Here is a 27568-nt window from a genome sequence, read left to right as displayed (position 1 = left end):
AACACATTCTGGTAATTGGTGGTGGCTAAACGACTAATCATTGTAGGCTGTATCCTGTATCTCATACCGCCCATAACCACCGCTGTTATTAATCATGTACGTTCCCATTCCTGCCATCACCATGCCCCTTTTCCTTATCACTTCATCCAACGATTCGTCTTCCATTAAAAAAATAAATAAAAATGCACCTTCTCAGCAGCAACTGTGTAGGAAACCACTTTACAGTTTGGCAAGGTGTTTATGATGCCCATAAACAATTTTTTTAAAAAAATTAGCCCCCCCATGGGGAAATGTTTGACAGCCCATGCACTTAGTGTATGGGCATTACAAGTCTAGGAGACCCACTCCTTTACATTAGGCCTACTTTTTAATGAGGCCTTCCTCCACCTCTCATCATTTTCCACCACTAGATCACCAGGGTTCACGTGTTCCGTGCTGCAACAGACAGTCAATTTTTTGGCAAGGGTGTCCATGATCCCCTTGAAATATTTTTAATAAATATACTCTCCATTTGGGAATTGTTTGTCAGCTCATGCACTCCATTTCAAGTCTCAGAGACCCACACCTCTACATTGGGCCTACTTCTTAACTCGGTTTCCTGCAATGTGTCTTCCTTACCTGCCACTAGATGACCTGGGTGAACTTGTTCTGTACTGTTATAGGCCACTGAATTTTGGGCAAGGTGGGCTGTGATGGCAATAGTATATTTTTATAAAAGGTACCCCCCATTGGTGAAACCACACCCTTGTTAGCAAAGAGCTCACTTGAAAAGCTCCATTTTGTGTTGTCTGGTTGCTCACATTGGACACGATACACTTCATATAAATTTGATAAAGCAATGCTGTTAGTTTGACTCAGTAGTTCATTACAAATATTTCTTTGTCCACTATATTAGTTTCTCTCCTTGAGAGCCATAACCTTGGCTGCATCAATTGGTAAGAGTTCAATACAAAAAAGTGATGGATGAATGCTTGTAGATGCAGAGGACTTAATCAATTTTGGCTGAGATAACTTGTATGAGGGAGACTGCATGTTCCTTCTTTCTTTCTAGGATAATAAACAGGAATAATAATAAATGCTCTTTTTATCTTTAAAGTAATTATTTGAAAGGATATCAGATCATCTATTGTGTCTCCAATATTTACTACACAGCCGAACGTAACAGTTATTTTTTAGAACATCTTTACATTCTTGCAGTTCTCACTTTTATTTCCGGAATACATAGTAACAGCTATTTTTAACATTACTTACCTATATATACTGGTCAAGAAGATTGTCATGATTATCCAGAGTACTCAATGGGTTAAGCTTAAGTTTTCTAGAAAGGCTGAATATAGATATGATTGCTGTTAATAGTGTAGTGCGAACATACAAATGGCGATTTTGAATCCAGATTGAAATATACCGAAAGCGTTCAGACAATTACATAGCTGCATTTCTTGTAAAACATTTACAGATGTGACAGACAATGCTCATAGTGACACAATCTTGAGAAATGTTTGTTTATTAACTTCACAAACAATTCTAAGCTTCTATGGATCTGTTGATTGTCATTGTAAAACATTAAGGTTTACTGAACCTCTGCCTGTGGTGGTTTTATCTAAATCCTTGTGGCTTTTATATTCTAAAAGTACCGTCACACTCAGCAATGCTGCAGTGATATAGACAACGAGCCGATCGCTGCAGCGTCACTGTTTAGGTCGCTGGGGAGCTGTCACACAGTCAGCTCTCTCCAGCGACCAACGATCAGGGGAACGACTTCGGCATCGTTGAAACTGTCTTCAACAATGCCGAAGTCCCCCTGCAGCACCCGGGTAACCAGGGTAAACATCGGGTTACTAAGTGCAGGGCCGCGCTTAGTAACCCGATATTTACCCTGGTTACCAATGTAAAAGTAAAAAAAAAAACAGTACATACTCACCTTCTGATGTCTGTCACATCCCCCGGCGTCCGCGCTGCTGCTCAGAGCTTCCTTCACTGAATGTGTAGGGCCGGCAGAGCACAGCGGTACAGGGTACGATATTTACCCTGGTTACCGTTGTAAAACATTGCTGGCATCGTTGCTTTTGCTGTCAAACACGACGATACACACTGACCTAACGACGAAATAAGGTGCTGGCCTTCTAGCTCCGACCAACGATATCACAGCGGGATCCAGATTGCTGCTGCGTGTCAAACAGAACGATATCGCAGGCCAGGACGCTGCAACGTCACGGATCATTGTCGTTCTCGTTGGAAAGTTGTTCAGTGTGAAGGTACCTTAAGGGTTTATGGCCCCTAGTCTGATTACACCATGATATCTCAGTTTCATCCGACCTTGAAAGCTGGACACCTGAAGGGCTGTGTGAAACTAGAGTCCATTCAGTATGTGGGTTCCAAGGCATAATGGGGGGCATATGACTATGCAGCAGGGCTGGCCTTGCTGCCAATGTGTAAAACAAAGGAGTATGAGAGTACAAAATGCATATTGTGAAGTGGATTTTCATGGGCCCATCCCGTACGTGGTTTCCAAGGCGTAATGGGGTGCATATGACTATGTTTTACACAGTGACAGCAATGTCTGCCCTGCTTCATAGTCATATGCACCCCATTACGCCTTGGAACCCACGTACGGGATGGGCCCATGAAAATCCACTTCACAATATGCATTTTGTACTCCCATACTCCTTTGTTTTACACAGTGACAGCAATGTCTGCCCTGCTTCAAAGTAGTACAGGAGTACAAAATGCATAATGTGAAGTGGATTTTCATTGGCCCAGCCAGTAGGTGGGTTCCAAGGCGTAATGGGGTGCATATGACTATGCAGCAGGGCTGGCCTTGCTGTCAATGTGTAAAACAAAGGAGTACGGAGGACAAAATGAATAATGTGAAGTGGATTTTCATGGGCCCATCCACTATGTGGGCTCCAAGGCGTAGTGGGGTGCATATGAATTGGTAGCAGGGCAGGCCTTGCATTCAATGCAACATTTTTTCAGGAGGCCCTTCTGGACATCTTATGAAAGGCGTATTGTGGTGCTTCATAATTCTTGGCAGCCCATCCACTCACAGCATAGGCTACAACAGTTTAGGAGACCCACAGTTTAATAATGGCCCTTTAAGAAGATTAATGCCACCTGCTGCAGTACAAATAGGCTCTGTGACTTTAAGAGTCCCTCCTTCATAAATGAAACATGATGGGTCTGCTTATGTGCCAAACATCACATGGCCAGCTAGGGTTGTTAAATGTTACAATTACATTTCCCAGTGAATGCATTTGTAGTGGTTGAAAGCAATGTTAAAAATGAAAAACGCGTCAAAAACGCGGCGTCTGAACTAAGCCCAAGTGGTGGAGGAAATTTTCGGTCCGGGGTTAATTATTTGGTCTTACAGGCAAGTCATTAACCTGCAAAGGATGTACCTTAACATATTTCCCAGCAAAATCCGTTTTGGTTTTGTTTTGGTGTGTTTTTTGTGGCACCGGGAAAAATGGCATGAATCTCGGAAAAAATTGTTTACAGTTGTGAACTAGGAGTCAGGAATGCTTCAAGGGGAAATCCCCATGATGTCCCTGTGTCATTTGAGCAGTGTTTCCATCATTTTCAGATGTTTTTAGACCTTAAAAGGACCCCCAGGGGTAAAATTACTCGGGTTTCCAATAGACTTACATTGGGCTCGTTGCTCGAGTCAAGTACCTGAGTATTCCAATCTGCTTGACCCGAGCAACTAGCACCCGAGCATTTTAGTGCTCACTCATCACTAAAGACCACTTTTAATAATACCTTTGGACTACATGATTCAGCAGCACGGAATTTGACCACGTTCTCCTACATTGTATTTGGTCACCTAAAAACATGCAAGATTTCTGGCTCTCACAGACCTGTAACTTCTACTTTAAGAGGCTCATCTGTCCTCCCCTCATTTCCTGTAGTAATGTCACCTGTTTGAACTTGTTATCAGTATAAAAGACACCTGTCCACAACCTTAAACAGTCACACTCCAAACTCCACTATGGTAAAGACCAAAGAGTTGTCGAAGGACCCAGAAAAAAATTGTAGCCTTGCACCAGGCTGGGAAGACTGAATCTGCAATAGGCAAGCAGCTTGATGTGATGAAATAAACTGTGGGAGCAATAATAAGAAAATGGAAGACATACAAGACCGCTGATAATCTCCCTTGATCTGGGGCTTCACGCAAGATCTCACCCCGTGGGGTCAAAATGATCACAAGAATGGTGAAAAAAAATCCCAGAACCACACTGGGGGACCTAGTGAATGACCTGCGTAGAGCTGGGACCACCGTAACAAAGGTTACCATCAGTAACACACTACGCCACCAGGGATTCGGATCCTGCAGTGCCAGATGTGTCCTCCTGCTTAAGCCAGTACATGTCTGGGCCCGTCTGAAGATTGCTAGAGAGCATTTGGATTATCCAGAAGAGTATTAAGAGACTATCATATGGTCTGATGAAACCAAAGTCTATCTATTTGGTAAAAACAAAACTCGTCCTTTTTGGAGGAGACCGAATGCTGAGTTGCAACCAAAGAACACCATGCCTACTGTGAAGCATGGGGGTGGCAACAACATGCTTTGGGGCTGTTTTTCTGCAAAGGGACCAGGATCACTGATCCGTGTACATGAAAGAATGAATGGGGCCATGTATTTTGAGTGCATACCTCCTTCCATCAGCAAGGGCATTGAAGATGAAACATGGATGGGTCTTTCAGCATGATAATGATCTCAAGCACACCACCAGGGCAATGCAGGGGTGGCTTCTTAAGAAGCATATGAAGGTCCTATTGTGGCTTAGCCAGTCTCCAGATCGCAACCCCATAGAAAACCTTTGGAGGGAGTTGAAAGTCTGTGTTGCCCAGCGACAGGCCCAAAACATCACTGCTCTAGAGGAGATCTGCATGGAGGAATGGGCCAACATGCCACCAACAGTGTGTGCCAATCTTGTGAAGACTTACAGAAAACATTTGACCACTGTCATTGCCAACAAAGGATATATAACAAAATATTAAGATGAATCTTGCCAAATCAGACAAGGTGATTTTCTGGACTTGTTTTCTCACTTTGACTCTCATAGTTGTGGTCTACCTATGATGTCAATTACAGGCCTCTCTCATCTTTTTAAGTGGGAGAACTTGCACAATTGGTCACTGACTAAATAATTTTTTTCCCCACTGTATCTATGCAGCAAGCTCCATTATATTTATATAATCTATGTACAAGCCTGTTTTTAAAGCCTGTTATCTCTGGCTGCTGCATTAAAGCAACAGAGATAAGTAGAGCAAAGGTAGGAAACTGCAACTCAAGAGCCACATCCTTGTGATTGCCCCCCAGGCTGAAATGTGCCAGCCAGCCCCTGCCGGTCATCTACATGCTAGAGCAGACTTTGAATAGATGGTGAACCCAGGGGAAGAGGAGAAAGCAGAGGAGGATGCAGAAGGGATAACAATGTATCAAAGTTCCAGACTGTCATCACACAGGTGGGTTCCAAGGGAGGGTGGATTCCTGCGATCGAGAGGATTGGTGATACCAGACAAACTGTTAGTGAAGGTGCAAGAGCCGAGGAATACATGGAGGAGGAAGCGGTGATGGGTGAGCAACTGTCAGAAGATGATCATCCCCTCTCTGTTGTTCGTAGTTGGTGGAAGGGGACGGAGGAAACAAGCATCAGTGTTACCCAACCACCAAAACAACATGGGCTTGAACCTCATGGAAGAGCCCGACATATGAGTGCCTTCTTGCTGCACTATCTGCAACATGATCCTGGTATAGTTATGATTCAAAATACTGCTGACTACTGGGTTGCCACTCTGTTAGATCCATGTTATAAGAGTAAATTTTGTCAGGTGCTTCCTAGTTTTTGGAAATGTGGAGACTCCTGATTGGGTCTCTCCATTTGCTGGGTTGGCTGTAGTGGAAGAGATGTTTATCCTCATTATACTATTTCTACTCTAGTGAAATTGATGCCACTTTGGTGGTGTCTGCCCCTAATTAATTTAAATTTGAAGACTCCCGATTGGGTCTCCAACTCCTGAGTTGGCTGTAGTGGAAGAAGTGCCGGTCCCCATTATACTATTTCTACTCTGGTAAAATTGGTTCCACTTTGGTGGTGTCTGCCACAAATTTTGGGAAATGTGAAGACTCCTGATTAGGTCTCTCCATCTTCTGGGTTGGCTGTAGTGGAAGATATGTTGCTCCTCATTGTACTATTTCTACTCTGGTGAAATTGATGCCACTTTGGTGGTGTTTGCCCCTAATTAATTTAAATTTGAAGACTCCTGATTGTGTCTCCATCTGCTGGGTGGTCTGTAGTGGAAGAGATGTTGTTCCCTATTATGCTATTTCTACTCTGGAAAAAATGATGCTACTTTGGTGGTGTTTGCCACTAATTTTTGGAAATGTGGAGACTCCTGATTGGGCATCTCCATCTGCTGGGTTGGCTGTAGTGGAAGAGAAGTCACTCCCCATTATACTATTTCTACTCTGGTGAAATTGATGCCACTTTAGTGGTGTCTGCCACTGATTTTTGGAAATGTGGAGACTCCTGATTGGGCCTCTCCATCTGCTGGGTTGGCTGTAGTTGCAGAGATGTCGCTCCCCATTATACTATTTCTACTCTGGTTAAATTGATGCCACTTTGGTGGTGTCTGCCACTGATTTTTGTAAATGTGTAGACTCCTGGATGAGTCTCTTTCATGCATGTTTCCTGTAGCAGTAGGCCTCTGAGACCAGCAGGCCTCCACCACCTTTGAGTCAACTACCCATGTTACTATCCTTACACTTTTCTGACAATAGTAGTCTAGGAAACTCTTATTTCTCCCACGAGTGTGGCTGAACATAAAAGAAGGTTGAGCTGTTGCATGTGGCATCAGGGCTCCCAGCACAGCAGGAATACTCCGATGCCCACCTCATCTTAATTTGAAGTTCAACGCAAAGCTGTAAATGCCGGCCCAGACCCTGATACCTCATGTATGGCTGATTGCTGCCGTGCCATTCTAAAATTTGTACTGTGGGTCAATTGAGGCCACTCTTCTGGTGTCTGCCCCTTATTTGATCTGTTTTGGCAGCTTTTGGGCCCGTTTGAAGGTGTTGTGTATGCATTTGTGTTTATCTCCCATTGACTCCAATGACGTTTGGCGAATATTTGACAAATAAATTGGGAATATTGCACCAAGGGGCAGACAGAGAAGAAATAACACACAAAAGTATAAGAAAGAACCATTATGTTGAGCATATTCTCTATATTAACAATAGGTATGAATGCTCTGTTCTTTGTGAAAAATGTAACGATTCTGCAAAAAACCTTTTAACATGCACCAAACTTATGAAAAAGTCACTGTGATAAATCTGGCACATTCAAAGACTGGTAAAGCTAAGTGTTCACTGGCTAAAAATGAGGCAGCATAGATAAATATTCCCCATTGACTTTTTAATTTTTATATATCGTATTTATTTTGCATTGATATTGATGTTCCTTTTTCATGACAGGAACAGGTAATTAAAGGTGAAATCTGTACTCTGAAATGTAAGCAAAAAGAGCAAGAAAAGTTGTTAAAGAAAGCCTCCAATCATGTGAAATATGCAAACCTTGCAAGAGAAGGCATGGAAAAACAGATCATGGAACAACGTATGTATGATGCATGAATCTGTTAGTTTCTTGCAACACAATGAAACATAGACTTTAGACATTGGCAGATGTTTAAGTCATCCCTTTACCCACCTATGTTGCCAACTCAGCATCTGCCTTTGACAGCAAGGACAGGATCTTGATTTAATTCCTTCCTTTTAACTATTAAAACTATTTAACCATTTAAATGCAGTTGACCTGTTTGCCAGTGCACATGCAAATCCCATCACCCACCCGCCTTCCATACCACCATGCGCCCACTGTGAGCAAATAACCCTATGGTTGCCATATTAGTTCTCCTGAAATTCCACCCCTAAGCCTGTTCAAAAACAAAATTAAAAAATGTAAACATTTTTTTTTCAAATGAATTTATTTGGTATGGTGTTTGTAAAAGTCTGACCTATCGAAATGATTTATAAAATGATTTAAATTACCACTTCAGCATTTTTTATTGGAGAGAGCTGGAGGTCACTTTTCAATGCAAGACTTGCATTGGAGAGCCTGCTGTGACCTTTACTTCTGACTGCCAGCCAGTCAAAAGTTGCGCTCACAAGATGGAGCTGCAGAACCATTACCCCCACCCCCACTGCCACATCGGTTATTGCTGTGATTGGCTGATCAATCCTAACCAGCCAATCACAGCAATGTCACAATAAAGTGTGGGGAAAAATCAATGTGACATGTTGTGGTTGGTGCTGAGACAGCACCAATCATAACAATCACAATGGGTGAGGTGATCGCAACGTCACCTTGGCTAATTAACCCCTTTGGTGCTGATTGGCGCTGAATGGACATTAACTATTGTAGACCCAAAGAGGTTAATCTAAAATAGCAATCACCACTCTGCACGCCATCTTTACCTAAGAATTGGTAGTTGTAAATTGTGGTTGTAGACCCTCCCTGTGTACTTGAGTAAAATAAATTCATTGATGGCCAGTGTTCAGTTTCCTGCAATTTCTTGCCTCCTGTGATCTGTCTCCTGTGCTGTGCTGTCTATGTGATCGATCTGTGATCACAGCAACAGTTCCCCAATCCGTGGTCCAGTTCACACTGAACTCCCCACTCCCAATTGTATTTTTGTCGCACTTTTTTGCGCTTTGTCAGTGTGCACGTTGTCCTGTGCTGAGCATTCGTGCTCTTCTGGTGGCAGCAATCTGATCAGTATCGCTGCTGATCAGAGTCTGTGCCAAGGGACTTTTTCTTTTTTTAGATATAGTTAGAGTAGGGGATGTCGCAGTGTAAGTGACGTCAGATTGTTTTTTTAGAAAAAAAAATAATAGTAGTACAGAATACCTTTTATAAGTAGGGAGGTAGCACATTAGAAGTCCAAGTCCAAAGAAGTTTTTTAAAATACTGTATGTATAACAAAGTTTATTACAAAAATTACAAAAAACACTGGATAAAGATACAGTATATAATAAAATAGTCAATAGTGATGGTATAGGATTCTTGGCCAGAGATGTAGTCATGGCCAAACACTCTAGTACATCAGTGCCCTGGCCTCTCCTCACAGAAACACATTCTCCATTTGTCAGCATACCTGTACCTTTAGGTCCAACTCCTTCAGGCTCCCCTTCCTTTTGTGGGAGATCCTCTCCAGATGAGTCAGGAGAAACTGAGACACAGTCCATGTAAACTACAACATCTTTACTGATTCTGCTACACAGCACATCCAAAGACTTCACATTCTTGATAAAGGGTTTCACAAAATAACATTTCATTTTTTTCTCTGCACTTCTCTCATGGTCGCAAAGTGCGGGCCAAGGTCGAACCATCCATGATGGTCCATCAGCATTTTCTCTATGCAGCTCTGCTACGGGAATGCTTCCCTCGGTCTGTTTTGCCCCAGACACAAGATCATTAACCTCTGGAGTATAAAGCCACTGAAAGAGAATACTGTCCTTCTGTTCTGCCTTTGCATCACGTCTTAACTGTTTCGCCCCGGTTCTAAGGGTTTCTGCCCAGACCATAAGTTGCCACATTCTGAGTCTTCAACTTTGTAACCCGCTGATTGTCAGTACTGTAGCTGTGGATGACTGAGGTACTATTCTCTTCATGTTGCGTGACTGCTGTCTCGTCCTGGGCCTATAGCCCGTGTGGACAGTTCAGGCATCCCTACCCTCTCACTCTCTAAAGGAAACATTCCTAGCTTACCAAACAGCAGCCTCTCCTATAGTTAACTATTTACTGTCCTAGGCACTAGGTAAGAGCGCTGTGTAATATAATGCCCCCCATCTAGTGGCCAAAAATGAACACTACACTTCCCCTATAATGGGTACAGACATAATATATTACAGTGTACAAGAATATATCAGAATATATATACATTTTATAGGGAATCGTAATACATGTATTTGTGTAGCAGTACCATGATAAGAAGGCGGTAGTACATGTACCCATGTAGCAATACCATTATATGATGACATATAGAATCATAGAATGTTAGAGTTGGAAGGGACCTCCTGGGTCATCTGGTCCAACCACCTGCTCAAAGCAGGATTCACTAAATCATCCCAGACAGATGTCTGTACAGCCTCTGTTTGAAGACTTCCATTGAAGGAGAACTCACCACCTCTCCTGGCAGCCGGTTCCACTCATTGATCACCCTAACTGTCAAACTGTTTTTTCTAGGAGCCTACACAGATGTTCAAAATCACCCAGTATAGGAAAAGCCACTTCCACATTCAGAACAGTTGTGCCTGGTGTGTGGTAAATAGTGGTGTCTGCGTAGTGGAAGCACAGGTCATCCATAATGTTGTTTCTTGCATTCATAGCGGTGCAGCGGGTGTGGGGGAAATTTTCCATGACGTCAATGACCCGCATATATCAGCACTGAGCGCTGTCGGAAACATTCCTGACCGCTGTGTCCACTGCGCATGCGTCCGCGCTGAATTCCATTTTTAGTATGGGCCGAGAAAAGGGAGGGAGGAATATAGGATATGCGCATTGGTTAAGGGGTATAGAATAGAGTGTCATGCACTAAAGAGTGCAGTGACTCAAAAGGTCAAAGGTCCCTTTGTATGAGTGCATCCCAGCAAGGATATTTGGAAAAAAGGGAGAAAACATAGAAACACACAGTTACTTGTTACGACTATGACCGCAGATGTGGCCTAGCTGACACCTCCCCATCGCCAGACCATGACGACGTGGGGCGAGCATCCCAAGTGGGAACAGGATGTGGACCCACTGGACCACATAGAGTAACCTGGACCTACCCAGACTAGGGAAGGACAGAGAGCAGGGTCTGTGGCAGCTTAGCATGTGGACAAGATGGCGATATGCAGAACTAGATTACACTTCACAACTTCAGGTATGAAGAAACAAAGTTTACTTAAATGAAAACACAGTACATAGACAAAACATAATGATGCCAGGATCCCCATTCCGCACATCAAGAAAGGGTACATGTCTCAGGATAACATACGAAGGCAGGAGGACATCACTGGTTAATGCAGTCCAGGGTTATCTGGCACAGGCATACTAGGACGGCCACTCTTTCAGGCCTAAGGTGCAGAACAGGCTCAGCAAGAGAACATCAGACACCGACCTTAGACAGACTTCAGACGATGGCAGGGGTCATCACAGGTTGATGCAGTCCAGTGTCATCTGGCATGGGCATGCTAGGACGGCCTCTCTCTCATGCCTCATGCGTAGCACAGGCTCAGCAGGAAAAAATCAGACACCAACCTTGGACAGACGTCAGACGATGGCAGGGGTCATCAAGGGTTGATGCAGTCCAGGGTCATCTGGCACGGGGTTACTAGGATGGCCTCACTTTCAGGCCTCAGGCATAGCACAGGCTCAGCAGGAGAACATCAGACACTGACCCAGGACAGACGTCATCACAGGGTGGACCCCAGGAAACCGTTGGAATAACGGGTCACAGGCAGAACATCAGGACACAGGCTGGACATCTGGGACACAGGTGTGGCAGCCCAGGGCATCGGTTACATCAGGGACACCGGAAAGACATCTGGGACACAGGCATGGCAGGCCAGGGCAGGTACTGGATTTGCAGCCTCCAGGAAAGGCGGATCTTGGTACTCTGCCCCCATAGCAGGCGGAAAAACAAGACACAAACAAAAAATGGATCTGGGTACTCTGCCCCCAGAGCAGGTGGAAGAAAACAGGACACAAACGGATCTGGGTACTCAGCCCCTAGAGCAGGCAGAAGAACAGGCATCAGCTTTCCTAGAACTGAACGTAGGCTGAACAGGAGCTGAACACCTCACACACAAGGCAAGACTCATAAACACAATGCTCTGGCAATGCCCAACAGTAAAGAGAGTTTATATAGGAGCTGCCCTCAAGAATAGGCTGAGGAAAGCAGCACAGGTGCACACACTAACCCAAATAAGAGAAGGAAAGGTGTGGCCGCGTGCAACCTAAGCACAAACAGAAACCATTACAGCACAGTCAGCACAGGAACTGAGGCTTAGGGCACCTGGCATGACTGCAAGCCTGAACACATGTGGAAGTCATGCACCAGCTGCAGAGGACCTTGAAACCCGTGGATAGCTTCCACAGCGGCAGCACATGCAGATGGTCATGCAGCAGAGCAAAGACATCACAACACATGTACAGGTATGCAGCGGGTCAGGGAACTGAACCGCATCCATACAGGTAACAGACAACAGTATCCATGCACATTAGGGGGAGAGGAGCAAGGGTTAAAGCAGAGACATGCAGGGTAATGCTGAAGAAACAAGGTATAAACCCACCAGTATTACAGTACTGTGCACCAAAGTGATGAGTGCAAGACAGAATAATAGTATTGGGTCAATTGAGAAAAGGATTTAGCACAATAACATAGACTAAACACAAATCATTAATAATATTGGCAGTAGCCCAGACATGAACATATCCAGCCGTCATTTTAGGTGAATCTTAAGCAAAATGTTAAGAAGTGACTGTATTTTTAAAGTGATAAAAGGTATTGCATAAAGTGACAAGTGCTAGGAGAAGTTACAGTGAAAAATACGATAACACCAATGCCATTAACCCAATGTTGCAAGAGAAACACGTAGGCCTCATAATATACAGAATAACGAAGACCCAATGTTACATAAGATATACAATGGTATAGGTCCAATGCTATTTAAGCTATACAGTTATATAGGCCCAATGTTATATAAAATATACAAGGACATAAACCCAATGTTATAAAAAAGCAAAAGAACATATACACCAATGCTATATAAGATATAAAGAGACATAGACCCAATGCTGTATAAGATAGAATCATAGAATGAAAGAGTTGGAAGGGACCTCCTGGGTCATCTGGTCCAACCCCCTGCTCAAAGCAGGATTCACTAAATCATCCCAGACAGATGTCTGTCTAGCCTCTGTTTGAAAACTTCCATGGAAGGAGAACTCACCACCTCTCGTGGCAGACTGTTCCACTCATTGATCACCCTAACTGTCAAAAAGGTTTTTCTAATATCTAATCTGTGTCTCCTGTTGTGAATTTGGTTTCTGGGCTCCCCCGGTGGTTTCTGGTGGTACTGCACTTGTGTGCTTCATCTCCTCTGTTCACCTGTTTCCATCAGGATGTGGGAGTTTTCTATTTAGCCTTGCTCCTCAGTCATTTCTATGCCGGCCAACAATGTTACCAGAAGCCTTTCTGTTGCATGTTCCTGCTCCTAGACTACTATCAACTAAGTTGGACTTGTAGTCCTAAGTTTGTTTTGCATTTTTGTTCCAGTTCTCTGTGATTGAATATTTCTGAGGCTGGAAGCTCTTGTGAGCTGAAATTGCCACTCTGGTGTCATGAGTTGATATTAGAGTCTTAAAGTAATTTCAGGATGGTATTTTGAAAGGGTTTTCAGCTGACCGTGAAGTTCCCTTTTCTGTCTTCCTACTATCTAGTAAGCGGACCTCAATTTGCTAAACCTATCTTCATACTTCGTATGTCAATTTCCTCTAAAATCACCGCCAATATATGTGGGGGCTACTGTCTGCCTTTTGGGGAAAATTTCTCTAGAGGTAAGCCAGGTCTGTATTTTCCTCTGCTAGGGTCAGTCAGTTCTCCGGCTGGCGCTGGGCGTCTAGGGATAAAACGTAGGCACGCTACCCGGCCACTGTTAGTTGTGCGGTAGGTTTAGCTCACGGTCAGCTCTAGTTCCCATCTTCCAAGAGCTAGTCCTTTTGTATGCTTTACTACGTTCTTTTGCCATTGAGAACCATGACAGTCTCCTTCCATTCAGTTTCATCCCATTGTTTCTAGTCTTTCCTTGTGCAAATGAGAATAAAGATGATCCTTCTACAATGTGACAGCCCATGAGATATTTGTAGACAGCTATTAAGTCTCCTCTCAGTCTTCTTTTCTGCAAGCTAAACATTCCCAAATCCTGCAACCGTTCCTCATAGGACATGGTTTGCAGACCGGTCACCATTCTGGTCACTCTTTTCTGAACTTGCTCCAGTTTGTTGATGTCTTTTTTTAAATGTGGTGCCCAAAACTGGACACAATATTCCAGGTGAGGTCTGACCAAAGAGGAGTAGAGGGCAATAATGACTTTGCGTGATCTAGACTGTATGCTTCTGTTAATACATCCCAGAATTGCATTTACCTTTTTTGCTGCTGCATTACACTGTTGACTCATGTTCAGTTTATGACCTATTAGTATACTCAAGTCTTTTTCACGTGTGCTGTTGCTTAGCCCTATGCCTCCCATTCTGTAAATGCTTTTTTCATTTTTATTGACCAGATGTACTGTAGTAGTTTGTATTCTTCCTTGTTAAAAACCATTCTGTTAGTTGCTGCCCACTGCTCCAGTTTATTTATATCTTTTTGAATCCTCTCTCTCTCTTCTCTAGTATTAGCTATCCCTCTTAGCTTTGTATCATCAGCAAATTTATTTAGTGTACCCTCAATTTCTTCATCTAAATCATTGATATAGATGTTGAACAATGCAGGGCCCAGGACAGAACCCTGTGGTACCCCACTTGAGACATTCTTTCAACTGGATGTGCAGCCATTTACGACCACTCTTTGGGTCCGATCACTAAGCCAGTTATGAATCCACCTAACAGTTGCCTTATTGAAAAATGAATAAGTTGACTAAGAATGGTGTGAGATACTTTGTCAAATGCTTTGCTGAAGTCAAGATATACTATATCTACAGCATTTCCCTGATCCACTCAGTCAGTGATTCTGTCATTCTGTCATAGAAGGAAATTAAGTTAGTTTGACATGACTTATTAGTTACAAATTCATGCTGGTTAATCACGTTATTCTTATCCAGGTACTTACATGCATGTTGTTTATGAATTTGTTCAAAGATCTTTCCTCGTATGGAAATCAGACTCACCGGCCTATTGTTCCCTGGGTTTACCTTCTTCTCCTTTTTGAAGATAGGAACAACATTTGCTCTTCTCCAGTCTTCTGGGACTTCTCCTGTTCTCCAAGAATTTTCAAGGATTATGGAGAGTGGTTCAAAAATTTCTTCTGCTATCTCTTTCAGTACTCTGGGGTGTAAATCATCTGGACCTGGAGACTTGAATTAATTTATGTTAGCTAACTGTATCCTCACTATCATTCTGTTTATACATATCCTGGATTCTTCTACTCTTTTAATAGGATATTGAAGATCAGTTGATGTTACATTTCCTTTCTGAGAGAAAACGGATGCAAAATAGGAATTTAAAAATCCAGCCTTCTCAACATCCTTTCTTACCATTTCATCATTTTCATCCTGTAAAAATCCTATAGCATCTTTAACTTTTCTTTTACTTTTGACATATCCCCAAAATCCTTTTTTACTACTTTTGACGTCTCTTGCAAGCCTTAATTCATAGTCAGCTTTAGATAATCTGATTCGTTCCCTGCAGGTTCTGCAGACAGCATTATATTCTTCTTTAGATATGCCTCCCTCTTTCCATTTGCTAAAAAATTTTTTCTTCTTTTTTAGCATGTGTTTAAGTTAAATACTTAAATAAGACCATAGACCAATTCATAAACAAGATCATAGACACAAACAAGACCATAGACCCAATGTTATATAGGATATACAGTGACAGAGACCCAATGCTATATAAAATGCATGATAACATAGACCCAATGCTATATCAGATATACAATAACTTAAACCTGATGTAGTATAAAATGTACAGGGCACAACGTCTTTGCAGTAGCCCAACCATAATAATATGTCCATCTAATGTTTCTGGCTGCTCCATAGAGAAAAGCTTCAATGATGACTATTGTCCCAATCCAGAGGGAATATGAAGAAAGATGCTCCACAAAAAATGACTTGAAATTCATCCAAGAAATAAGACCACCGTAATTAAAAATAAAAATCAAAAGGAAAAAACACACAGATTAAAATCCAAGTCTAGGGATACAGAACAAGCACAAAGTATAATACCAGACAAATTTGTAAAAATGAAGCAAAACTAATTTGCTCGTTTAAACTTGCTTGTGTTATAAAACCCAGCGTGGTGATCCAACGGCATTCTAAGTGGGCCAGTTATCGTTTCATTTCACCACCCCGAATCTCACTACATATCCTGTCTATCCCCCTGCCTTTCAGATCTGAAATAACATTTGTTTTTACCCTGTTGATGCAACACACTGTTATCATCATATATACTCCGCACAATTTACACATAACACCACTTTATAAATTCCTACACCAGTAAAACCAAAAGCATTATAATCCTTACTATAAAACTATGCCTCTAGATAAATTCCTTGAGGGGTGTAGTTCCAAAATGAGGTCACTTGTGGGGAATTTTCACTGTTTAGGCACATCAGGGGCTTTCCAAATGCAACATCACATACACAGACCATTTAATCAAAGTCTGTGCTTCAAACCATCACTCCTTCCCTTCTGAGCCCTGCAATGAACCCAAACAGTAGTTTACCAACATATATGGGTATTGGCATACTCAGGGGAAATTGTACAACAATTTTTGGGATCCATTTTGTCATGATCCAGGCAGGGATTTTTTTCATTTTATTTTCTCGCTGGTCTGGTCAGGTGGGGGTTAACTGTTATGATCCTGGTGGTTAGGACCACATGAACTGACCTGATAAGTAAACCAGAAGTAAGGACAAGCTCTGGGAATGTGGGAACTTTACTGACCGCAATCCTGATCCTATCAACACACACTATAGGCAGCCGTGGAGCGTTCCTGACTCGGCCTAGACACCTCTTCACAGCCTGAGAAACTAGCTACCCCTAGAGAGAAACAAAGCCTCACTTGCCTCAGAGAAATTTCCCCCAAAGTGTAGACAGCCCCCACAAATAATAACGGTGAGTTAAGGGGAAAACACAAACATAGAAATGAAAACAGGTTTTAGCAAATGAGGCCCGCTAATAACTAAATAGTCAGAAGATAGCAAGGAATCTGTGCGGTCAGTATAAAACTCTACAAAATTATCCACGCAGAGAATACAAAAATACCCCCACACCGACTCACGATGTGAGGGGCGCAACTCTGCACCCCAGAGCTTTCCAGCTAGCAACAAAATAGCATATAAGCAAGCTGGACTGAACTCATCATATACTGAGAAGCATTTTCAACAAACAATGAGCAAAAATGGACTTGCATGAACTTAGCTTCTCCACGAGGAGACAGGTCACAAGGGAAGTCCCAGAGAGATCTGAACCAGTACTCAATACAACGACAGCAGGCAACAAGTAAAGGTCCAGATGGAGTTAAATAGGCTGCAAGCCTAGCAGGAAACGAGGCAGATGGAGTCCAGCTACAGACCAGCCGTAACACTCAAAACCACCAGAGGGAGCCCATGAACAGAACTCACAAAGTACCATGTTGTGAATTTGGTTTCTGGGCTCCCCCGGTGGTCACTGGTGGTACTGAACTTGTGTGCTTCATCTCCTCTGTTCACCTGTTTCCATCAGGATGTGGGAGTTTTCTATTTTACCTTGCTCCTCAGTCATTTCTATGCCGGCCAACAATGTTACCAGAAGCCTTTCTGTTGCATGTTCCTGCTCCTAGACTACTATCAGCTAAGTTGGACTTGTAGTCCTAAGTTTGTTTTGCATTTTTGTTCCAGTTCTCTGTGATTGAATATTTCTGAGGCTGGAAGCTCTTGTGAGCTGAAATTGCCACTCGAGTGTCATGAGTTGATATTAGAGTCTTAAAGTAATTTCAGGATGGTGTTTTGAAAGGGTTTTCAGCTGACTGTGAAGTTCCCTTTTCTGTCTTCCTACTATCTAGTAAGCGGACCTCAATTTGCTAAACCTATCTTCATACTTCGTATGTCAATTTCCTCTGACATCACCGACAATATATGTGGGGGCTACTGTCTGCCTTTTGGGGAAAATTTCTCTAGAGGTAAGCCAGGTCTGTATTTTCCTCTGCTAGGGTCAGTCAGTCCTCTGGCTGGCGCTGGGCGTCTAGGGATAAAACGTAGGCACGCTACCCGGCCACTTTTAGTTGTGCGGTAGGTTTAGCTCACGGTCAGCTCGAGTTCCCATCCTCCAAGAGCTAGTCCTTTTGTATGCTTTACTACGTTCTCTTGCCATTGAGAACCATGACCGTACCACTCATGACCACAGGAGGGAGCCCGAGAACGGAATTCACAACAGTACCCCCCCTTGAGGAGGGGTCACCAAACCCTCACCAGAGCCCCCCGGCCGATCACGACAAGCCAAATTAAAGGCACGAACCATATCGGCAGCATGGACATCAGAGGCAACAACCCAGGAATTATCCTCCTGACCATAGCCCTTCCATTTAACCAAGTACTGAAGCTTCCGTCTCGAAACACGAGAATCCAAGATCTTCTCCACCACATACTCCAATTCTCCCTCGACCAACACCGGAGCAGGAGGATCAACAGAAGGAACCACAGGCACCACATACCTCCGCAACAATGACCTATGGAACACATTATGAATGGTAAAAGATGCTGGGAGGTCCAAACGAAATGACACAGGATTGAGGATTTCTGAAATCTTATAAGGACCGATGAAACGAGGTTTGAACTTAGGAGAGGAAACCTTCATAGGAACATAACGAGATGACAACCATACCAAATCCCCCACACAAAGTCGGGGACCCACACAGTGCCGGCGATTAGCAAAGCGCTGAGCCTTCTCCTGTGACAACGTCAAATTGTCCACTACGTGGTTCCAAATCTGCTGCAACCTATCCACCACAGAATCCACCCCAGGACAGTCAGAAGGCTCAACCTGACCTGAGGAAAAACGAGGATGAAAACCAGAATTACAAAAAAAAGGCGAAACCAAAGTAGCAGAACTAGCCCGATTATTGAGGGCGAACTCAGCCAATGGCAAAAAAGTCACCCAATCATCCTGATCAGCAGAAACAAAACATCTCAGATAAGTCTCCAAGGTCTGATTAGTTCATTCGGTTTGGCCATTCGTCTGAGGATGGAAGGCCGAAGAAAAAGACAAATCAATGCCCATCTGTTATGATTCTGAGGCAGAAACAAGAGTCTTCTCCCTCTGGACCGTGGAAGGCGACCCTCCGGACGAGCGACCTGGTGTAGCCAACCCCTGTACAGGGACTGTTTAGGGACAGGCCCGGAGATAACCTGACCACGGTAGCAGGTACCAGGAGAGACGGCTCTTGTTAGGGAAATAAACAGAGAAGGAGACGAGGGAAAAACCAGGAATAACAGGAATGGGATTGCTGACGAGGAACGGAGACCGGGAAGGAACAGAGGTAAGAAGGAGGGGAAGGTGAAACAAGAGGAAGCTGGAGAATGAGCACAAGGAAATTTGAGGTAGAGCGCAGAACCAGTACGGAGATTCAGAGCTAAGCAACAGAGACGGAGATGGCCGGAGACTAAAGCAAAAGAGCTAAAGATACTCAGGCACTTCCTAGCAGGGGAGGTGGCCTGATATACCGCGTACTCCTCTGGGATAGGTTGCCGAAAGCCCACGTAGAGGGAAAGATCCGGTGCTGGAATCCGAGACCAGGAGAAGGGTCTAGCGCCGAATCCTGCGCGCCTGCGCAGAAGCAGACATCCTACAGTGTGGAGAAGGCGCGCGCCGACGACGAGCGTGCCACTGACCGGAAGTAGGAAGTGCGGCGACGAGGGGTGGAGACGCAGCCCAGGAGGAGGAAGGGACAGTGCGCCGGGACCTGGAAGAGGAGCGAGCGCTGTGAACAGAGGCGGCAGCGGGGGCAACATGCCGGGAGCCGGGAACGGAGCGGTGAGCATGAAACGTACCAGTACCCCCCTCTTTAAAATCCCCACTCTTGAATTTAGCGAGAAATTTGTTAAAAAGACGAGGTGCATTGATATTCTCTAGAGGTTCCCACGATCTCTCCTCAGGACCAAAACCCTTCCAATCCACCAGAAAAAGCTCTTTTCCACGAACTCTCTTCTTGGCTAGAATATCCCTCACTTCAAAAATGTTATCAGCATGGAGAGGCTGTGGAGAGATACAGGAAGAAGGATGGAAGCGGTTAAGGATAACAGGTTTGAGCAGAGATACATGAAAAGTATTGGGAATACGGAGCGAGGCAGGCAATTTCAGCTTGTAGGCGACTTCGTTGACTCGACTCAGAACCTCAAAGGGCCCGATGTAACGCGGACCAAGTTTGTAGGAAGGAATCTTGAGCCTTATGTAACGTGAGGCAAGCCAAACCTTATCGCCAGGTGAGAATGGAGAAGAGTCTAAACGTCTCTTGTCAGCATGTCTTTTCATTTTGACAGACGCCATCTCGAGGGCTTTTTTAACCTCACATCATATTGCTGAGAAATTTGAAGTCAAAGAGTCTGCGCTGGAACTCCTGTTGTGGTAGAAATCGGAAGGGGCATATTCGGATGTTGACCAAAGACGACAAAAAAAGGAGATTTAGCTGAGGACTCATGAGAGTGATTATTATAGGTGAATTCGGCCCATGGCAGAAGGCTTACCCAATCATCTTGGTGAGAATTGGTGAAGTGACGAAGATAGACAGCCACAATCTGATTCGTTCGTTCAGCTTGACCATTAGTTTGAGGATGATAGGCAGAAGAAAAATCTAGAGACACCTTCAAGAGCTTGCATAGCGCCCTCCAAAAACGAGACGTGAACTGAACTCCTCGGTCAGACACGATGTTTTGAGGAAAACCATGTAGTTTGAAGATAGTTGAAATGAAGATCTTCGCCAATTCCGGAGCTGAGGGAAGTCCAGGCAAAGGAATGAAGTGGGCCATCTTGGAGAATCGATCTACCACCGTAAGGATGACTGTACAACTTGAGGATTTAGGTAAATCGGTAATGAAGTCCATGGCGATGTGTTGCCATGGACTAGAAGGCACTGGAAGGGGAAGTAACTCACCACGAGGTAGCTGTCTTGGCACTTTGCATTTCGCACAAGAGGGACATGAGGCGACAAATTCTTCGATATCCTGTCGTAACGACGGCCACCAATAGTAGCGGGAGACGAGAAGGAAAGTTTTCTTAACTCCGGAATGGCCTGCAAACTTAGAAGAATGTCCCCATCGCAGCACTGTTTGTCTGTCATTTTCAGTGACCAAAGTCTTACCCGGAGGAGGACAGAACACCCCTAAAGGGGCTCCAGTAACGATCTTACTGGGATCCATGATATGCGCTGGCTCCTCGTCGAAGTCCTCAGGCTGCGAAAGTCTGGACAGAGCGTCTGCTTTGACATTTTTGTCTCCAGGCCGAAAACGAAGCTCGAAGTCGAAACGGGCAAAAAACAGGGACCATCGAGCCTGCCGAGGATTAAGCCTGTGCGCGGTTTGAAGATAGGCCAAGTTCTTGTGGTCAGAAAGAATCACAAAAGGATGAACAGCTCCTTCAAGAAGATGTCTCCACTCTCCCAGGGCCAATTTTATGGCCAAGAGTTCTCGGTCCCCAATGGTATAGTTACGTTCCGAAGCAGAAAACGTTTTGGAGAAGAAGCCGCAGGGAACCAGTCGACCCGTAGAGGTCTTTTGGGAAAGCACTGCTCCAGCACCTGTGGCGGAGGCATCCACCTTGAGGACGAATGGCTTATTGACTTCAGGATGATGTAAGACTGGGGCGGAGGAGAAGGACTGTTTCAGAAGCATAAAGGCTTTTTCGGTCTCCGGAGTCCATGTCTTCGGATTGGACCCTTTATGGGTGAGAGCAGTAAGAGGCCGCACTACAGAGGAGAAATGTGAAATAAATTGCCTGTAGTAGTTGGCAAACCCTAGAAATCGTTGAATGGCCTTTATTCCATAGGGACGTGGCCAATTGAGAATGGCGTTCACCTTCTCAGGATCCATTTTGAGGCCAGTATCCGAAATGATGTATCCCAGAAAGGGCAAGGAAGTTTGTTCGAAGAGGCACTTCTCAAACTTGGCGTAAAGACGATTTTCTCTTAGACTTTGCAGAACCAGACGAACGCTTCTTCTGTGAGAAGGTAGATCAGCCGAAAAAATCAGGATGTCGTCTAAATACACCACAACACAAGAATAAAGAAGGTCTCGAAAGATGTCATTTAAGAATTCTTGGAAGACTGCAGGAGCATTGCAGAGTCCGAACGGCATGACTAGGTATTCGTAATGCCTGTCCCGGGTGTTAAAGGCAGTCTTCAATTCATCGCCAGAGCGAATTCGAACAAGGTTGTAAGCACCCCGTAGATCTAGCTTCGTGAAGATTCGCGCCCCTCTTAGTCGGTCGAAGAGTTCAGGAATCAAAGGCAGAGGATACTTATTCTTGACCATAATTTTGTTCAAGCCCCGGTAATCAATGCAGGGTCGAAGAGATCCGTCCTTCTTTTTGACAAAGAAGAACCCCGCACCAGCGGGAGAAGAAGATTTTCGAATGAACCCTCTAGATAAGTTCTCCTGGACGTATTCGGACATAGCTTTGGTCTCGGTAGGAGATAACGGGAAGATTCTCCCTCTAGGAGGAGTGGAACCGGGAAGAAGTTCAATCGGGCAATCATAGGCCCGATGCGGAGGAAGATTCTCGGCCTCTTTTTTATCAAAGACATCCATGAAGGACCGGTATGGAGTAGGTAATCCAGAGAGAACGGAATCAGCTGGAGGAGGAACTACCGGACAAACGGGAAGAAGACATTGGTTTTGACATGTAGATCCCCAACGGAGCACATCACCCGAACGCCAGTCCAGAGTAGGTTCGTGCGTGCGGAGCCAAGGTAGACCTAGAAGCAGAGCATGGGTTAGTTTGGGTAAAACATAGAGAGTAATCTTCTCTCGATGAAGAGCCCCGATACGAAGTTCAATCTTTTCCGTAATCAAAGTGATGGCGTCTTGTAAGGGTTTCCCATCCACGGAGGTAATCAAACGAGGAGGGTCCAAAGAAAGAACTGGAATGCGAAGCCTCCGAACCGCCTCAAGACTGATAAAATTACCTGCCGCGCCCGAATCCACATACGCGAGCTCAGAAAAGCGTCTTTGTTTTTGTCTGTTTTGCTTGTTCTCAATCAAAGGTTGAGAGGAGTCACAGTCACCTAGGAAGGCCTCTCTTACCTGTCCTAGGTGGAGGAGTTTTCCGGCCTCTCAGGACATGCCCGAAGCAAGTGTGAAGCGCTACCGCAGTAAAAGCAGAGTCCCTGGGAACGTCTTTCTAGACGACGCTGCTCCGCCATCTTAACTCGGTCGACTTGCATTGGTTCCGGCACAGATGCTGTAGAAGACGATGAGAACCTGGGACTCCCTGACCTGCGGAGAGGTGGTTGAGGGCGAACAGACCTCCTCTCTCTAGCGGACTCTCGTGATCGTTCTTGGAAGCGTAGGTCAATGCGCGTGGAGAGGGATATGAGGTCCTCTAAAGAAGTTGGGGTATCTCGTCCAGCCAACTCATCCTTGATTCGACTGGACAGACCTCGCCAGAAGGCCCCAACCAAGGCCTCGTTATTCCACCCTAACTCGGAGGCCAAAGTACGGAAGCGAATGGCATATTGGCCAACAGACAGAGAGCCCTGCTGAAGATTGAAAAGCGACTCAGTTGTGGAAGCTAAACGACCGGGCTCGTCGAAAACCCTGCGGAAAGTCTCTAGAAAGGAGGACAATTGGGATAATACGGGATCATCCTGTTCCCACAGGGGATTGACCCAGGCCAAAGCCTCTCCTTCCAAATGAGACACAATAAAAGCCACTTTGGCTCGGTCAGTGGGATATTGCTGGGGAAGGAGCTCAAAGTGGAGACGACATTGATTCAGGAATCCCCTACAGAGTTTGAGATCCCCATTAAACCTTGGCGGTTTGCCAAGGCGAGGCAGCGGATGAGGCAAAGGGGAAGAACTAGAATCCTGCGGAACCTGAGCAGAGGCCGCGGAGACAGACTGCAAATTAAATAAGCGATCGTCTATAGATGCCATGTAAGATAGCATACGCGCCTGCATATCACGCTGTTGGGAAAGTTCTTGCTGCAGGCCGGCAATTTGATTTGCATTAACCGGGTCGGCGGTTTGTATAGCAGTCAGGCGGGTCTCCATGTTTTTCATGAAGGACATAATGCGCTGTTGATTGTCGCGCAAGTGCGCCAATTCCTTCTGAGCAGAAAATGTAGCACCTGCGGGGTCCATGGCCTGAGTATACTGTTATGATTCTGAGGCAGAAACAAGAGTGGACCCTCTGGACCGTGGAAGGCGACCCTCCGGACGAGCGACCTGGTGTAGCCAACCCCTGTACAGGGACTGTTTAGGGACAGGCCCGGAGATAACCTGACCACGGTAGCAGGTACCAGGAGAGACGGCTCTTGTTAGGGAAATAAACAGAGAAGGAGACGAGGGAAAAACCAGGAATAACAGGAATGGGATTGCTGACGAGGAACGGAGACCGGGAAGGAACAGAGGTAAGAAGGAGGGGAAGGTGAAACAAGAGGAAGCTGGAGAATGAGCACAAGGAAATTTGAGGTAGAGCGCAGAACCAGTACGGAGATTCAGAGCTAAGCGACAGAGACGGAGATGGCCGGAGACTAAAGCAAAAGAGCTAAAGATACTCAGGCACCTCCTAGCAGGGGAGGTGGCCTGATATACCGTGTACTCCTCTGGGATAGGTTGCCGAAAGCCCACATAGAGGGAAAGATCCGGTGCTGGAATCCGAGACCAGGAGAAGGGTTTAGCGCCGAATCCTGCGCGCCTGCGCAGAAGCAGACATCCTACAGTGTGGAGAAGGCGCGCGCCGACGACGAGCGTGCCACTGACCGGAAGTAGGAAGTGCGGCGACGAGGGGTGGAGACGCAGCCCAGGAGGAGGAAGGGACAGTGCGCTGGGACCTGGAAGAGGAGCGAGCGCTGTGAACAGAGGCGGCAGCGGGGGCAACATGCCGGGAGCCGGGAACGGAGCGGTGAGCATGAAATGTAACACTATCTTAGCACAATGGGACCGCCAAAATCTGGACACAAACTGGGACCCTCTGTCAGACACAATGTTCTCCGGAATACCATGCAAACGAACCACATTCTGAAAAAACAGCGGAACCAAATCAGAGGAGGAGGGTAACTTAGGCAAGGGCACCAAATGGACCATTTTAGAAAAACGATCACAAACCACCCAGATGACAGACATCCTCTGAGAGACAGGAAGATCCGAAATAAAATCCATGGAAATATGCGTCCAAGGCCTCTTCGGGACAGGCAAAGGCAAAATCAATCCTCTGGCACGAGAACAGCAAGGCTTGGCCCGAGCACAAATCCCACAGGACTGCACAAAGGAACGCACATCCCGCGACAAAGAAGGCCACCAAAAGGACCTAGCCACCAAATCCCTGGTACCAAAAATCCCAGGATGACCCGCTAACACCGAAGAATGAACCTCGGAAATAACTCTACTGGTCCATCTATCCGGGACAAACAGTCTCTCCGGTGGACAACGGTCAGGTCTATCGGCCTGAAATTCCTGCAACACCCGCCGCAAATCAGGGGAGATGGCAGACAAGATCACCCCCTCTCTGAGGATACCAGCCGGTTCAGAAACTCCCGGAGAGTCAGGCACAAAACTCCTAGAAAGGGCATCAGCCTTCACATTCTTTGAGCCCGGAAGGTACGAAACCACAAAATCAAAACAGGAGAAAAACAGCGACCATCGAGCTTGTCTAGGATTTAACCGCTTGGCAGACTTGAGATAAGTCAAATTCTTGTGATCCGTCAAGACCACCACGCGATGCTTGGCTCCCTCAAGCCAATGTCGCCACTCCTCGAATGCCCACTTCATTGCCAACAACTCCCGATTACCAACATCATAATTCCGCTCGGCAGGCGAAAACTTTCTAGAAAAGAAAGCACATGGTCTCATCACTGAGCCATCAGAGCTTCTCTGTGACAAGACAGCCCCTGCTCCAATCTCAGAAGCATCAACCTCGACCTGAAAGGGAAGAAAGACATCAGGCTGATGCAAGACAGGAGCCGAAGAAAACCGACGTTTCAGCTCCTGAAAGGCCTCAACGGCCGCAGAAGACCAATTCGTCACATCAGCACCCTTTCTAGTCAAATCCGTCAAAGGCTTAACCACACTAGAAAAATTAGTGATGAAGCGACGGTAAAAATTAGCAAAGCCCAAGAACTTCTGAAGACTCTTCACCGATGTAGGTTGAGTCCAGTCATAGATGGCCTGGACTTTAACTGGATCCATCTCGATAGTAGAAGGGGAAAAAATAAAGCCCAAAATGGAAACCTTCTGGACTCCAAAGAGACATTTAGAACCCTTCACAAACAAGGCATTGGCACGCAGGACCTGAAACACCATCCTGACCTGCTTCACATGAGACTGCCAATCATCAGAAAAGACCAAAATATCATCCGGGTACACAATCATAAATCTATCCAGATACTCTCGGAAGATGTCGTGCATGAAGGACTGAAACACGGAAGGGGCATTAGAAAGCCCAAAAGGCATCACCAAGTACTCAAAATGACCTTCGGGTGTATTAAATGCTGTTTTCCATTCATCACCCTGCTTTATACGCACAAGATTATAAGCTCCTCGAAGATCTATCTTGGTGAACCAACTAGCCCCATTAATCCGAGCAAACAGATCGGACAGCAGAGGCAAAGGGTACTGAAATTTGACCGTGATTTTATTTAGAAGGCGATAATCTATACAGGGTCTCAGAGAACCATCCTTCTTGGCCACAAAAAAGAACCCTGCATCCAAAGGTGACGAGGACAGACGAATATGCCCTTTCTCCAAAGACTCCTTTATATAGCTCCGCATAGCAGCATGTTCTGGTACAGATAAATTAAAAAGTCGACCCTTAGGGAACTTACTACCAGGAATCAAATTTATAGCACAATCACAATCCCTATGAGGAGGTAGGGCACTGGATTTGGGCTCATCAAATACATCCTGGTAATCTGACAAAAATTCAGGGACTTCAGAAGGAGTAGAGGAAGCAATTGACATCAAAGGAACATCGCCATGTACCCCTTGACAACCCCAACTTGACACAGACATTGCTTTCCAATCCAGGACTGGATTATGAACCTGCAGCCATGGCAGACCCAACACGACAACATCATGCAAATTATGTAACACCAGAAAGCGAATAACCTCCTGATGTGCAGGAGTCATGCACATGGTCAACTGAGTCCAGTACTGAGGCTTATTCTTGGCCAATGGCGTAGCATCAATTCCCTTTAATGGAATAGGGAATTGCAATGGCTCCAAGATAAAACCACAGCGCCTGGCAAATGACAAATCCATCAAATTCAGGGCAGCGCCTGATGTTGTGAATTTGGTTTTTGGGCTCCCCCGGTGGTCACTGGTGGTACTGGACTTGTGTGCTTCACTTTCTCTGTTCACCTGTTTCCATCAGGATATGGGAGTATCCTATTTAGCCTTGCTGCTCAGTTATTCTGGTGCCGGCCATCAATGTAACCAGAGCCTTTCTGTTGCATGTTCCTGCTTCTAGACTACTATCAGCTAAGTTGGACTCTTAGTCCTAAGTTTGTTTTGCATTTTTGTTCCAGTTCACAGTTATGTTATTTTTCTGTAGCTGGAAGCTCTTGTGGGCCGAAATTGCCACTCTGGTGTCATGAGTTGACACATGAGTCTTAAAGTAA

At 45.2% G+C, this 27568-nt stretch overlaps 1 protein-coding gene across 2 annotated transcripts in view; it reads left to right on the top strand.

The window, feature by feature from the left end:
* The window catches only part of PDE4DIP (phosphodiesterase 4D interacting protein), a 1987893-nt gene that overhangs the window by 1760015 nt on the left and 200310 nt on the right, over positions 1–27568 (top strand). For both annotated transcript variants that reach the window (XM_077276217.1, XM_077276216.1), the window contains one exon: positions 7478–7616. In XM_077276217.1, coding sequence (XP_077132332.1) covers positions 7478–7616 — 139 coding nt within the window. The remainder of the gene's footprint in view (positions 1–7477; positions 7617–27568) is intronic.

This window comes from Ranitomeya variabilis, chromosome 8, assembly GCF_051348905.1.
Source record: "Ranitomeya variabilis isolate aRanVar5 chromosome 8, aRanVar5.hap1, whole genome shotgun sequence".
Lineage (NCBI taxonomy): Eukaryota > Metazoa > Chordata > Amphibia > Anura > Dendrobatidae > Ranitomeya > Ranitomeya variabilis.
This window is presented reverse-complemented; position numbering and strand designations above follow the sequence as displayed.